Source organism: Nycticebus coucang, chromosome 12 (assembly GCF_027406575.1).
Source record: "Nycticebus coucang isolate mNycCou1 chromosome 12, mNycCou1.pri, whole genome shotgun sequence".
NCBI classification, from domain to species: domain Eukaryota; kingdom Metazoa; phylum Chordata; class Mammalia; order Primates; family Lorisidae; genus Nycticebus; species Nycticebus coucang.
In genome coordinates this window covers 97,030,540-97,044,577 of record NC_069791.1, presented here as the reverse complement: position 1 = coordinate 97,044,577, position 14,038 = coordinate 97,030,540, and the positions used below count along the sequence as shown (strand labels likewise).

The window sequence follows — 14,038 nt, the reverse complement described above, 5'->3', positions numbered from 1 at the left end:
AATCGCGCGCCGGGACTACGACTCCCACAGGGCTGCGCGGTACGTTGCGCGAGGCAGGCCGGGAGCAGGGGCGGTGCTGCGCGAGGCAGGCCGGGAGTTGTAGTCCCTAGGCACCCTCGCGGCCCCGCCCACCCACTCTATCACGGGCCGCGCCGCGTGCCAGGCATATCATCAGGGAATGCTGAGCGTGGGGTTGCAGAGTGCACTGTGGGCTCCGCGCGGCCTCTGAGCGTCCACGAGCCGCTGAGACCCCTTCGCTCCAGGGGCGCCTCCAGTCTTTTCCCTGATTTTTACACTTGGTTTCCCCCACCGGTCCGTGGTCAAAATCAGGAATTGTAGTGGGACCCACTTGAGTGGCCTCGGCCCTTGCAGGGTCACTTAAGCACATCACTTGTCTTTCCTCCTAGGGGTAAGGGTGACACCACCCACAAGTCTCTCAGGTCTGGCCTATCAGGAAAGAAGACATTCCTACTCCTGGGTAACCCTCCGCAGGTCCTCGGAGCAGTGTTTGCAAAAGAGCACCTTAGGCTCAGTGTCTCCCCTGGAGTCTCCTTTTGGATGCCCTGAGGTTACTCTCCACCCAGCAGCTAATTAGGGCTTTAATCTGCCGGACCTTTAGGTCAGCTCTCAGCAAAGAGCTTTAAGATGCAGGGCAGCACAGAGGCTGCAAAGTGGGTAGTGGGATGGAGAGGGCATTCGGGGCAAAAGAAGAGCCAGAGAAGGCACTGGCCACACAGCAGAGGAAGACAGAAGCAAAGCTGATGAGTTTAAAGATCCAGGAGAGTCAGGGTTGGACTGTGGTCTGATTCTGTGGCAAGATGGAGCAGAGTTTTTTAAGTGGGAAGTTGGACGTTTTTAAGTGGGAAAACAGACGTTTACTCCAGGACCCAGAGGCTGAGCCAATCTCATCTAGACTTACAGGGCCAGAGCTGATGCTTGTAGGAGGCCATTCATGCTCCAGAAAAGCCAGCAAGCCAAGGATGGAGCTCCACCATACTCTGCAGATGATGTAGTAGGTCCCAACATGGAGGCTTTAGCTTTTAGCCACAGTCAAGACAGAAGCTGACTGCCTGAGTGTTCTGAGGGGGTGGGAAATTTACTTCTGTCCTGGGAGGCTTTCGGTAACACTTCATTCCCCTGCCTTGGAACACCTCCCTTACGTCTGCTACCCACTCTCTGGAGATGGCAGGGCTGTTGGATGTTTTTGCCTGTAGCCAGTGTGTCTATGCCAGGGCACCTTGAGTGTCAGGTAGGGACACCGGGAAAGATAGGCTGCAGAGAGCTGGCTCTCCTGTGGCTTGAATGAGGCTCTTGGCCCCTGTCCTCCTAAGTTCCTCATCTGCACGAAGGGTGACTAGCCAAGTGTAGCTGCAGAATCACATGAGGACAGAGTCCAAGGCTACCTCTCAGGTTCCCTTCCCTTCCCTTCCCAGTCCTCCCCTGGGTGTGGCTGTGAATGTTAGGGCTGGTGTGGCTGCCGGGCTAGCGGCCAGTGGTCCAGCTGGCAGAGGGTACATAACCCTATAACCTGCTGCCAGAGTCTGTTAATCTGACAGCTTAGGCTTTTGCCAGCTCACTGCAGTGATCAACTCTGCAGCCACCTTTGCTAAGCCAGGTCCTATTAGGGTTGAGAAGAGGGTGGGAGCATCCCTGCCCTCCCCAGTATGGGGCCAAACCCTGTCATGGTAGGGGAGAGAGCCCACTCACCCAGCATGGCTTCATGAGGAATCTTCAAGATGGTTGAGATTTTACCACCTAAGGAGGGAACCAGAGGGAATGGGCAAGATGAGAGGCAAGGGGAGTTGCCTGCCTCTGTGTAGTCAACATGTGATCATCTTGAATGTTGAGATGATATAGGGTTATGTACCCTCTGCCAGCTGGACCACTGGCCGCTAGCCCGGCAGCCACACCAGCACAAGACATCAGGCACATAGGTGTGAATTTTAAGACTACAGAGTGTAAGATGAGTGACTTTGGATTTTTTTTTTTTTTTTTTGTAGAGACAGAGTCTCACTGTACCGCCCTTGGGTAGAGTGCCGTGGCTCACAGCAACCTCTAACTCTTGGGCTTACGCGATTCTCTTGCCTCAACCTCCCGAGCAGCTGGGACTACAGGCGCCCGCCACAACGCCTGGCTACTTTTTTTGTTGTTGCAGTTTGGCCGGGGCTGGGTTTGAACCCACCACCCTCGGCATAGGGGGCCGGCGCCCTACTCACTGAGCCACAGGCGCCGCCCGACTTTGGATTTTTTTTGAGACAGAGTCTCACTATGTCACCCTGGGTAGAGTGCCGTTGCATCACAGCTCACAGCAACCTTAAACTCTTGAGCTTAAGCGATTCTCTTGCCTCAGCCTCCAGAGTAGCTGGGATGTGACTTTGGATTATTGATGAGTCCTACCCTGTGCCCATGCAGACCTGGCTTGAGGATGCAAGCCTCACATCAAAACAGACCTAAGTAGCTAACACAAGCCCGATGGGAAAGGCATGATTCCACCTGGAAAAGAAGATAGCAGGACCAAGCAGAAAGAGCTAAGCAGAGGTGAGGGACATCTGTTCAGGCACTCTTGGGGGCAGTAGCAAACAGACCCAAATGCACTGTGGAGTGTTACCTCTCGTGGAAAGAGCACACAGGGAGGCTAGTGGTACGGGCAGCAGTAGCTGCCTGTCTCTGTCAGAGTTTATGGGGTAGAGCATGCTGTGATCAACAGCTTTGAGCCACATGTCTCTGGGCCCAGGAGGAGGCAGCCTACCTCAGGGGTCAAAGTACTACACAAGGGCAAGGTCCCTTGCTGAAGCACCTGTCCTTCTTTGGGCCTCTTGCTCCTGGTTTCTGGACTCCAGCAGGTAGAGTGGCTGGGTGTGAACTGGTTAGTCACCATGAGGTCTGGCTGAGTGTTAAGGCAGGGCCACCATAGATTGACACAGGCAGGGACAAGCTGGGGCCAGCCTGAGGGGAGGGGCCACCTCCACATCAGTGGGTCTTCTTCCATTCACATTTGTAGGGTAGATTTTTTTTGTGCTCTTCTGTCAGAGCAAGTCAGGAACCAACTGGGACAGGATGCACTTGGGAGGCTGGCAGGCCCTTGGCCAAGCCACTGCAGGGTTAGGGATGGAAAGCCGCCTCTCAGGAGGGACATGCTGAGGCCTCCTGGGGGTGTAGGCCTCCTTTGGGAATGTCCACTTGCCCAGCTCGGACTCTGGTTTCCCCCACCTGTAAGCAACGGCCTGTAGCACTTGCTGACATGTTACCATGTATGGTGGAGTTCCACCATGTGCCCTCTGTAGACAGGGCAGTGTCTGTTTAGAGCTTGAAGGGCAGTGCAGTGATCTCAGTGTCACCTGTTGGTGGGTTTAAAGGACTGTGACAGCTCCCAGTGTTTAGAATTAGAGTAGAAAAGAACCTGAAGGGCTCCCAGACCAGTCTGCTGAGGGCTGCTCCTTCCTCCCCTTCCTGGCTTTGGCTTTGCCCAGCAGCAAGAGACACCCCCCCCCCATCTTCTGGCATCTCCTGCTAGGCTGAGATGGGCCCTATTGGCACCAAAGACCCAGGGACAGACCCTGGGTAGGTGGGAGGGCAAAAATTTGGCCTTGCACATGCCCACATCCCCCAAATCTCCTCTTCCATTCTACCTCATGAAGTGCCCAGAGATCCTGAGCCTGATTGTGGCCTTCTGCTGTACCCCCATCCCCAAGGTCCAGCCATGTCCCTCTTGTCACTGACCCCATGAGCAGCAGCTGGGGCCATGTGGACTGGGAGGTCTCGGTCCTCAGACTCCCTGGGCCTCAGTTCTTCCACCTAAGGAGTGTGGATGGCAGGCAGGGAGCTCAGTGTGGGCTGGAGTCCTGCAGATGCTGTTTGTGGACATGTGAACTGGGCAAGTTTGAAAGAACATGCCATGGGCATTTTTTGCTAATAAGACCCCCTAACCAGATGTGGTCCCTTCCCCTTAGAGCCTTCTTTATGGTGTTCTTGTGACTACAGTAAAACTTGAGCTCCAGTGAGCTACTCAGCCCTGCCCTCACCAAGCCCCTTGGAGCCCATTCCCACCCCAGCCCCTGCCTTCTCCATGCCTGTGGTGTGGGATGCTATATGTGGCCACCTCCACATCACTGCCCTTTTCATGTGGGAAGCATATCCCCAGAAGGCAAGGGCCTGTACCTCAGACTAATGCTTGGACACCTCTGTGCTGCCCCTATGCCCAGCCATCCCTCAGTGCCCTCTCAGCAGCCCTCCTGGGTAGCACCTGGGGGATGAGTCCTACCCCACAGGGATGAGTGAGGAGTCCTAGGCATGCCCCTCAGCAGAGCTGCAGGCCATCAGTTCTAGATCCTGTCAGCCCAGCCTGGAGGTACAATCCTGGGGCCTCAGCTAGGGTCTTGGCCTGACTAAACTACAAAGGAAAGAAGTCTCCTGTGGTCTGAGCCCAGGTAACTGATGGCCCCAAATAGCTTGGGCGGAGCTGGGGCAGGTCCAAAGAGCACCCTGATCTCAACCCACAGTCCCCTCAGAGGAAGAAGCCAGCCTCTGCATGTGCAGTAACAGTAACAGCTTTAATCAGTGGTAGGCCCCAACCCTTCAGGCAGGAAGAACCAGTTCTCAAGGAATGGAGGCAGGAGCAGTGTGCACATAGGTGATAGCTGTGTCCCACACTGTCTCCTGGTGACTTATATTTACAGTGAGCACTGCTGAGAAGGGAGCAGGACACAGCTCCATGTCCCCAGGGCCAGACCTGGGCACAGAGATGCAGGGCCCCAATATTTATATATTATACATATATATATTTCATGTGTATACAGATAGTTTTCTCTCTTGAAAGTATTAAAAAATTGATCAACCTTCAATCTATAAAAAATACCTACTCTACAAGATAGAAAAATCTCTCCTCCAAGTTTACACTGATTTACACCCAAGGCTTTCCCCGAAATGTACAATACGAGGCAACATCTTAAATCTTAGTGTAGAAGCTAGGTTGCAGGGAGGGCGGAAGGAAGCAGGTCAGCACACGTGTGCACACGTCACGGTGGTGCCTCAACCCACCCAGCAACACCCAGAAGGCGAGGCAGGCCCAGTAGCCACTGTGGGATGACACTACTGCACCAGGAAGCGGCAGATGCAGGGCAGGATGGCCTCCCTCTGCCCCTGATGTCCTTGGAGATATTTCCCTGCCCCATCCTCCTGCAGCATTGCACACTTGGGAAAAACAGTGACTTCCAGAAGAAAACAGGGTTCCAGACGTTGGGTTCTGGCCCAGGAAATGCAGACTTTACCCAGGGCAGTGACAATGTGTGGAGAGGGTGTGGACTCCAGGAGCCTAGGGTAGGCCACACTGGCTGAGAAGCAGCACCTGCACCTGGGGGGCAGGCAGCTGATGGCCTCCACTTCGTCCAGGGAAAGAGTTCTACACAGTCAGAATCTCACATCCTCATCTCAGAGTGGACAGTCCTACTGGGCTCCTGCCCAGCCCCAAGAGGAGGGCTAGAGCCCCGAAGGGTACTGCAGTGAGGGTTGGGCTGTGGGAATAGCCGCATAGCCTGAAGGACCCTGGGCCCAAAGCTGGGCTGAAGTGGCCAAATTAGGCAGGGTGATGGCCTGAGCAGTTCAGGGAGAGCTGAGCAGGGACCACAAGCCAACCATGCCTGCCCATCCTTCCCACATCACTACATTCAATGTGAGGGACCAGGGGCCTGTATGCCACATAGGAATGGCAAGGCTTGGGCAGCACTGCATTGGGGTACATGTGTGGGCAAGCAGCACCCCCAGGGGGACCTTTTTGACAGGGGTATGCTATGAGGAGACCACAGAGGGGCTTGTGCCAGCCTAAGAAACTACCCATCATCTCTGCAGAGAGGCTCTTGAGCCCATCATTGCTGAACAGAAGTGTAGACATCCATACTGGGCAGACTTGGGGCTGGGAGGCTCTAGCCTCCAGGAGGCCTAGCCACTCCTCACGGGCAGTAGGCCCCAGTCCTGGGACTTCCCTTTCTCTCTCCCTTCTCCATGACCCTCTGCCCCTGCCCAAGTCTTTACTGGCCCCATCCCAGCTGCACGAAGGCTCCCTGGAAGCTCTCAGTTGGCCATGGGAACTGCTGATCCCAGTTCCTCATGGTGTGACAGGCTACCCAGGGTGCTGGCAGAGTCCTAAATCCAGCCTGGGCTGGGTCTTCCCTCTACTTGACCTCTAGGATAGATGGGTTGGTCTCCATTATGGCCACGATGATCCTGTCGATGTAGTCCTGTAGACGGAAGTTGATCTCTTCCTGCTTCTGAATTGCTTCCATGAGCTGTAAGAAGAGCAAAGGATGACAGCTGTGGCACATGAGCCACAGCAAACAGGCCACAGATCACACACTTTAGCACACAGGCCACACGCCACATTCAACAGGCCCTGGACCACAGTACACAGGCCACAGCCAACTGACAACAGTGGGCAGACAAGGGGTTCATTACCTCATCCCGGGAAACTGAGCTGATCTCCGCAGCCAGGGACTCCGAGAAGGCGGTAGAGAAGAGGCTCTTGGCACCTTGGATGCTGAGGGTTATGATCTGCCCATTCAGTTCCTCGTTTTGCTCCTTTAGACTACGGTTGTCCTGGGAGACATAACAGTGTCACAGCTGGGTCATGGCTGCTGCTGGTGGCTGAGCCTGGGCAAGACCTCCATCTTGGACGCTGGCCCTCCATGTGCTCCCCTTCCCACCCAGCCTTCGGGAAAGTTCTATAAGAGGTACGTGGGTGTGAGTGACCCATGCATGCTGCACCTGCTTCAGCCTGCGGACCTCCTGCTCCAGCTCGCTCTCCCTGGCGCGGCTGTGGTACTCTTGCAGGCCCATGCTGCTGCTGCGGCCCCGCCGCTGCTCAGCCTCCAGCTTGAAGAGTTGCAGGTGCTCCAGCTGCTTGCGAAGGTCCTCAATCAGCTGCAGGGCGACCGCAGGGTGAGCTGGGGCTCCGGGCACCGAGGGGGCAACTGTTGGCCATCCCTTGGCTTTAGAACCTTGGGGTCCTTCTGGCCACCCTCTCTCAGGAGGACGATCACATATGCTTCCCCAAAGCTACTGTGCACCAGCAGCTGCATCAGGAGCAATATGGCTGTGGGAACAAAGGGCTCCTTGCCGCCTCCCCCCAGGGAGCAGGCTGCACTCAAAAGGGGTGAGGGCAGAGGGCAACTCAGCACAGCACACTCACTCACCTCCTGGGTTGCCTCCTTGTCCCTCTGGAACTGGTGCCTCTCCTGACTTAGTCTGTCCCCCATCTTCCTCTTATTTGCCTGCTCCTCACTAAGCCGAAGTGTCAACTCTTCAATCTCATCTAGCAACTTCTGCTTCTCCTGCAAAGATGACACACCTGCATGGACACATGTCACCTACCCATCCCATCTGTCCCCCAGGACCATCCCTCAGTACCCCGATGTCAATGTGGTGGCTCTAGTGCTTGGAGGGCTGTGGAGCTATCCGAGCTTTCCCATCAAGGCTGACCTGCCTTGTGGGTGAGGTGCACTCCCCAGTGCTGGGGAGGCAGGAAGGGCCTTTGCATGAACAGGAACTGACTCAGTGGCTGTAGGCAACTCCAGCCTGGCTCCTCTAGCTCATGGGAGCCAGAGCCTAAGTGGTTTTGGAACACTCATTTTGGCACTTTCTAGAAGACCCTTAGTGAGAGACGAGGGGAGGAGGCTTCTCAGTGAACCAGGTGGGGGATGGGAGCCCTATGGTGCCACATGATTGCCTGTTGGAATCTGCCCCACAAAGGACATCATTCCTAGAGTCAGACCTGCGGTCATGTAAGAGTGAACTTATGGATCCTGTGGATCCTGAATCTGTTGGGGAATTGGAGGCTGGGCAATTGGCCCAGTGTCTTCCAGCAGAGATGACAACCTGAGCCCTGAGCTGGCCTCATTCCCTCACACAGCACAGCAGGACCTGGTCAGCAGCTGCACCCCACAGCACCCCTTGGTCAGCTGTGTAGGTGCCCTGCTTTGGCAACTTGGACTTAGCATGTGTTGACTACCTAGCTGGTGTGAAGCGCAGTGGGCAGAGGAAAGCCCTTGCTCAGCTCAGGACCCAGGCACAGTGATGATAGATAGCTCACCTCCTCTAGGCGCTCGATGTTGGCCTTCAGGCAGGGCGTACAAGACCGCAGCTCACTGTTCTCCTCATCTAGTTGCTGCAGCCTGGCGCACAAGAATAAGGCTGGGACCTGCTCATAGGAAATGGGCCTCCACAGAGGGAAGGAGGTCCTGTATCCCCAGCAAGCCTTGCTAGGTGACCCACAGACACCCACAAACGACCATGACCAGTCTTTAGCTACCCCACACAAGTGATTGTGAGCAAAACTTTCATATCATTAGGTGTCAATGGTTTTTACATACACTTTGGGTTTTGTAATAATTTTAAGCTTACAGAAAAGGTAAAGACACAGCAGAGTCTCCATAGGCCCTGTCCCATTCTGTCACCTCTGGTGCTGTCACCAGGGTACACCCAGTACACCCATACTGGGACATGCTGCTGACCCACTGCAGATGCTGTGCATTTCCCACCAGTGCCCTATCTGCCCAGGACCACTGCCTCACCCCATGACCCTGGCAACTACATATTCCTCACTTCTCCAACCCCTATCTGCTACAGTGCCCTGGGCTTCCCTACCTTTTCACAACCTTGATGGTTTGAGTAGTGCTGGTCATGTAGTATGTAGAACATCCTCGAACTGCGTTTTATTTATTAACTTTTTTTTTTTTTTTTTTTTTTTGAGACAGATTCTCACCGGTCACCCTTGGTAGAGTGCTCTGGTATCATAGTCACAGCAACCTCAAACTTTTCAGCACAGCAATTCTCTTGTCTCAGTCTCCCAAGTAGCTGGGACTACAGGCACCTGCCACAATACCCAGCTATTTTTAGAGACAAGGTCTTGCTCTTGCTCAGGCTGGTCTCAAACCTGTGAGCTCAGGCAATCCACCTGCCTCAGCCTCCCCAAATGCTAGGATTATAGGTATGAGCCACCATGCCTGGCCTTGTCTGGTTATTATTATTCTTTATTTTTAGAAATAAAGTTTTGCTCTGTTGCCCAGGCTAGAGTACAGTGGCCTCACTTGGCAAACTGCAACGTCAAACTCCTGGGTCCAAGTGATCCTCCTGCCTCAGCCTCCCAAGTAGCTGGGACTATAGGTGCTCAACCACAATGTCTGGCTAAGTTTCCTATTTTTTTTTTTTTTTGGTGACAGAGCCTCAAGCCGTCGCCCTGGGTAGAGTGGTATGGCATCACAGCTCACAGCAACCTCCAACTCATAGGCTCAAGCGATTCTCCTGCCTCAGCCTCCCAAGTAGCTGGGACTACAGGCACCCGCCACAACGCCCGGCTATTTTTTGATTGCAGCCGTCAGTGTTGTCTGGCAGGCCTGGGCTGGATTCTAACCGGCCAGCTCAGGTGTATGTGACTGGCGCCTTAGCTGCTTGAGCCACTGGTGCTGAGCCTAAGTTTCCTATTTTTAACAGAGACAGTCTTGCTCTTGCTCAGGTTGGTCTCTAAACCTGGGCTCAGGGATTCTCCCACCTCAGCCTCCCGGAGTGTTAGGATTGTAGGTCTAAGCCTGATGCCGGATGTTTTCTTGTGACTAGACTGGGTGGCAGGTTTGGGAAAATACCCATGCAGTGAGGGGTCTATCCTACATGAGGACAGCTGGCATCCACAGGACTCTCATCTTCTGGCTGGGGTGTGTCTTCCAGGTGCCCTCTGCCGAGTCACTACTCTCCCACTCACTCTGTCCTCTGGGTGCTGGTCACTGAGTCTAGACACCCTCCAGGAGTGGGGTGGGGTCTACAGGTATTATTTGGAATTCTCCCATGAGGGAGACTTGTATCTTCAGTCCTATTTGTTTATGTATCAGTCATTGCTTTGTGGCACTCCAGACTCATGCACTTTTTTTTTTTTTTTGAAACAAAGTCTCACTATGTCACCCTCAGTAGAGTGTTGTGGTGTCACAGCTCACAGCAACCTCAAACTCTTGGGCTTAAGCAATTCTCTTGCCTCAGCCTCCCAAGTAGCTGGAACTACGGGCATCCGCCACAAGGCCTGGCTATTTTTTGTTGCAGATGTTATTGTTTTAGCTGGCCCAGGCCAGGTTCAACCCCACCAGCCTTGGTATATGTGGCTGATGCCAAGCGGAGGACTTATGCATTTTTATTTTATATTCTGGGCTATAGTCCAGTAGTGTCTGTGTTAGCTTGTTGCTCAAATTGTTCCACTGTTGGTCACTGGGAACTTTTAGTTGGCTCCTGTGTCCTTTTGACATCAGGACACAGTGTGTACCTGTGTGTTTTGTTTTAATTTGAGAACTTCCTTACTTTCTGGAACTGTAAGATGCTCCAGGTTCAGCTTATATTTCCCCTGTCCCAGCCCTAGAATCAGCTATTTCTCCAAGGAGCCCAGTTTCTTTCCCTAGTCTAGCTGTCCTCATCATTCTGTCACCCTGCTGTCCCTTCCAATTCACAGTATCTGATGTGAGATGGGAACTTCTGAGCAGCACAGAACTGGCAGAGGGTGGGCCTTCAGGTGCCCTTGACCCGAGAGGGTCCTGCTTCACAGAACCAACTGTTAAGCACAGTGGCAGAGCAAATCCCTACGTACTTTGCCCTGAGGATACCCTGGATGACCTCTGGTGGTCACCCCAGGAAGAAACAGGAGGTGACAGGATCTACAATGCAGTGGCACTAATTGAGTGCACAAGGTGGGCAGGAGGCTTGCTCAGGAGAGTCTGTGATGCTGGTCCCAAGTGCTCCTTGAGGGCCTCATGTGTAAGGCAGGATGTCTGACATGGCTATGGCCCTATCCCATAGATCCAGTGGTAAGGTACCAAAGGAGACGGCACCTGATGCTCACATATGAGAAGCACACACCTGTATCATGACCCCACTCAATGACAATGTGTCAAAACCAGGGAAAGAATACTGACCCAGCTGCCCTACTTGCTGTCCAAGGAGTGAGCCTCCCACAGTGGAACAGGTAAGGCAGCTGCCCTGCCCAGCTTTCTGTCATCCACCTCTGAAAATGCCTGGGAGTTCTTAGATAAAGTAAAAATGTATCTTCCTATCCTTAAGAGCAGGAAAGAAACACAAGCTAAAGAAGCTGGAATATGGCTCAGCACCCATGGCTCTCGACACCCATAGCTCAGTGGTTAGGGCCACATGCATGAGGCTGGTGGATTTGAATCTGGCCAGGGCCTGCTAAAGAACAATGACAACAATAACAAAAAAATAGCCGGGCGTTGTCGCGGGCACTTGTAGTCCCAGCTACTTGAGAGGCTGAGGCAAGAGAAATCACTTAAGCCCAAGAGTTAGAGGTTGCTATGAGCTGTAACGCCATGGCACTCTACCAAGGATGACATAGTGAGACTCTTTCTTTTTTTTTTTTTTTGTAGAGACAGAGTTTCACTTTATCGCCCTTGGTAGAGTGCCATGGCGTCACACAGCTCACAGCAACCTCCAACTCCTGGGCTGAAGTGATTCTCTTGCCTCAGCCTCCTGAGTAGCTGGGACTACAGGCGCCCGCCACAACGCCCAGCTATTTTTTGGTTTGCAGTTCAGCCGGGGCCGGGTTTGAACCCGCCACCCTCGGTATATGGGGCCGGCGCCTTACCGACTGAGCCACAGGCGCCACCCATGAGACTCTTAAAAGAAAAAAAAAAGGGCAGCACCTGTGGCTCAACAGAGTAGGGTGCCAGCCCCATATGCCGGAGGTGGCAGGTTCAAACCCAGCCCTGGCCAAAACAAACAAACAAACAAACAAACAAAAAAGACCCCTGTAAAATAAATAAATAAAAATTACTGTATTTTAGGAGGATGGATTTTGTTTCAGCGCATTAGTTTGAGACCATCCTGGCAAGAGCGAGACCCTGTCTCTATTAAAAATAGAAAAACTAGGCTTGGTGCCTGTAGCTCAGTGAGTAGGGTACCAGCCATATACATGGAGGCTGGAGGGTTCAAGCCCAGCCTGGGCCTGCTAAACAACAATGACAACTGCAACCAAAAAATAGCCGGGTGTTGTGGCAGGCGCCTGTATTCCCAGCTACTAGGAAGGCTGAGGCAAGAGAATCGCTTAAGCCCAAGAGTTAGGAGGTTGCTGTGAGCTGTGATGCCACAGCCTCTATTAAGGGCAACATACTGAGACTCTGTCTCAAAAAAAAAGAAAGAAAAGAAAAACTAGCCAGGTATTGTGGTGGGATCTGTAGACCCATCTACTTGGGAGGTGGAGGCAGGAGGATTCCTTGAGCCCAGGAGTTTTAGGTTGCTGTGAGCTATGAGGCCACAGCACTCTACCCAAGGGTGATCACAAAATAAAACAAAACACATACACACCCTACTGTATTTTGAAAACTAAAAGTAGCACAGGCCCAGTTTAAGAAACTGTGTGAAATAACATCCCTCACTCTCATGACCCAGACACACAGCAGAAACAGACCCTAAAGAGAAAGAGATGCAGCTGAGACGCAGGTTCCTTTGCTAACAGGCATTTCTGTCACCTGCTGGTGTACACATTTTAACAATGCTTGAAAACCCTCCCTTATAAGTGGCACCAAGCCACAGACCCCCCCAGGGGATGGTGTTCCCAGAGGCAGAACACTGGGTGGTTCCTGCTGTACTTACTGTGTTGCTTTAATCTTTGTGCCTTTAGAGTATGTTTTAATCACGTGGTTACTCCTCTTTTTCTCTTTGTGTTTTCCTACTTTTTATGACTGATCTATGGCTTATGCCTCCAAATGAGCATAAAAGTAATTTGAGGCAGCACCGTGGCTCAGTGAGTAGGGCGCCGGCCCCATATACCGAGGGTGGCAAGTTCGAACCCAGCCCCGGCCAAACTGCAACAAAAAAATAGCTAGGAGTTGTGGCGGGCAACCTGTAGTTGCAGCTACAGTACTCGCACCTCAGTCCGGAGGCTGAGGCAAGAGAACTGCCTAAGCCCAAGAGTTTGAGGTTGCTGTGAGCTGTGATGCCACCGCACTCTACCGAGGGCAATAAAGTAAAACTCTGTCTCTAAAAAAAAAAAAAATAGTAATTTTGAAAAATTCCCTTGAAAAAAGACTGACATTTGGATTGGGATATATCAATTGGACAGACATTTGGATTCAATGACACCCAAACAGGGTCAGTCTTTGCACTTAGATCTCTTATGGCCTTTAGGAGCACTTTAAGGCTTTTTCCACATAGGTTCCCACTTTTTCCAAAATTAACTTTATGCCTAGACAGTACCTTCTGGGGTAGGGGCTCCTGCCCTGGGAGGCCATGACCCACCTGACCTGCAGGTTCTCAATCTCTATGCTCTTCTCTCTCTCCATCTTGCACAAGAGTTCCTTTTGCCTCCGGGTCTCTTCCAGGACCACCTCGCAGGCCCTCAGCTCTTGCTCCTTCAGTTGCTCCTCCAGGGCATTAGCTCTTGAAAGGCAAAGGGGAGGAGAGGACATGAGCCTGCCTGGTCATCCTGGGATATGCTGTGGCTCCCTACTCCACCTTTCTCCACCTGAGCGCAAAGCAGCATCAACACCTTGAGAGAAGACCTAATACCCCTAGATAAAAGAGCCCACGTGGAGACTCCCGAGTGAGTTCTCAGTTCTTTCCCCCTTCCAGAAGCTCTGGTACTTTTTTTTTTTTGCAGTTTTTGGCCAGGGCTGGGCTTGAACCCACCATCTTGGGCATATGGGGCCGGCACCAGACTCTTTTGAGCCACATGCGCCGCCCAAGCTCTGGTGCTTTTTACTTTTTCTGTATTCCTTTCTAACTTCTAACAAAAGTCCTATCTTACCACTGGGGAAAAAAAAAAAAGACCTTGAGAGAGCCGGCCTCCACCTGGGAGGAGGCGCAGGATGGGCATCCAGATCCCTGGTAGGGGCAGTTTTGAAGCAGGGAATTGCCTCCTAAATGGCCAGGGTCCTCACAATACAGGACCCTGGAGTGGCAAGGACAGTGTCCCTGCACCCCTACCTTAGCTGACACCTGTAGGGACTGCCAACTTGTGGTAGGGTGAGTGGACAGGAACCCTGCCAAGACATCCAGAGGGCCC

The 14,038-nt window shown here is 52.8% G+C and overlaps 1 protein-coding gene across 6 annotated transcripts in view; it reads right to left on the bottom strand.

Moving 5' to 3' along the window:
• Positions 1-4,754: 4,754 nt before the first annotated feature.
• Positions 4,755-14,038, bottom strand: part of RAB11FIP3 (RAB11 family interacting protein 3) — a 94,630-nt gene continuing 85,346 nt past the window's right edge. For 4 of the 6 annotated variants that reach the window (XM_053556902.1, XM_053556903.1, XM_053556904.1 and 1 more), the window contains 6 exons: positions 13,273-13,413; positions 8,081-8,162; positions 7,185-7,322; positions 6,757-6,912; positions 6,448-6,588; positions 4,755-6,281 (listed from right to left, as the gene is read on the bottom strand). In XM_053556902.1, the coding sequence (XP_053412877.1) occupies positions 6,168-6,281; positions 6,448-6,588; positions 6,757-6,912; positions 7,185-7,322; positions 8,081-8,162; positions 13,273-13,413 (772 nt within the window). In that variant the 3' untranslated portion in view covers positions 4,755-6,167. Of the gene's footprint in view, positions 6,282-6,447; positions 6,589-6,756; positions 7,085-7,184; positions 7,323-8,080; positions 8,163-13,272; positions 13,414-14,038 lie in introns of those variants that run through there. The other 2 variants (XM_053556906.1, XM_053556907.1) reach the window with 2 other exon arrangements.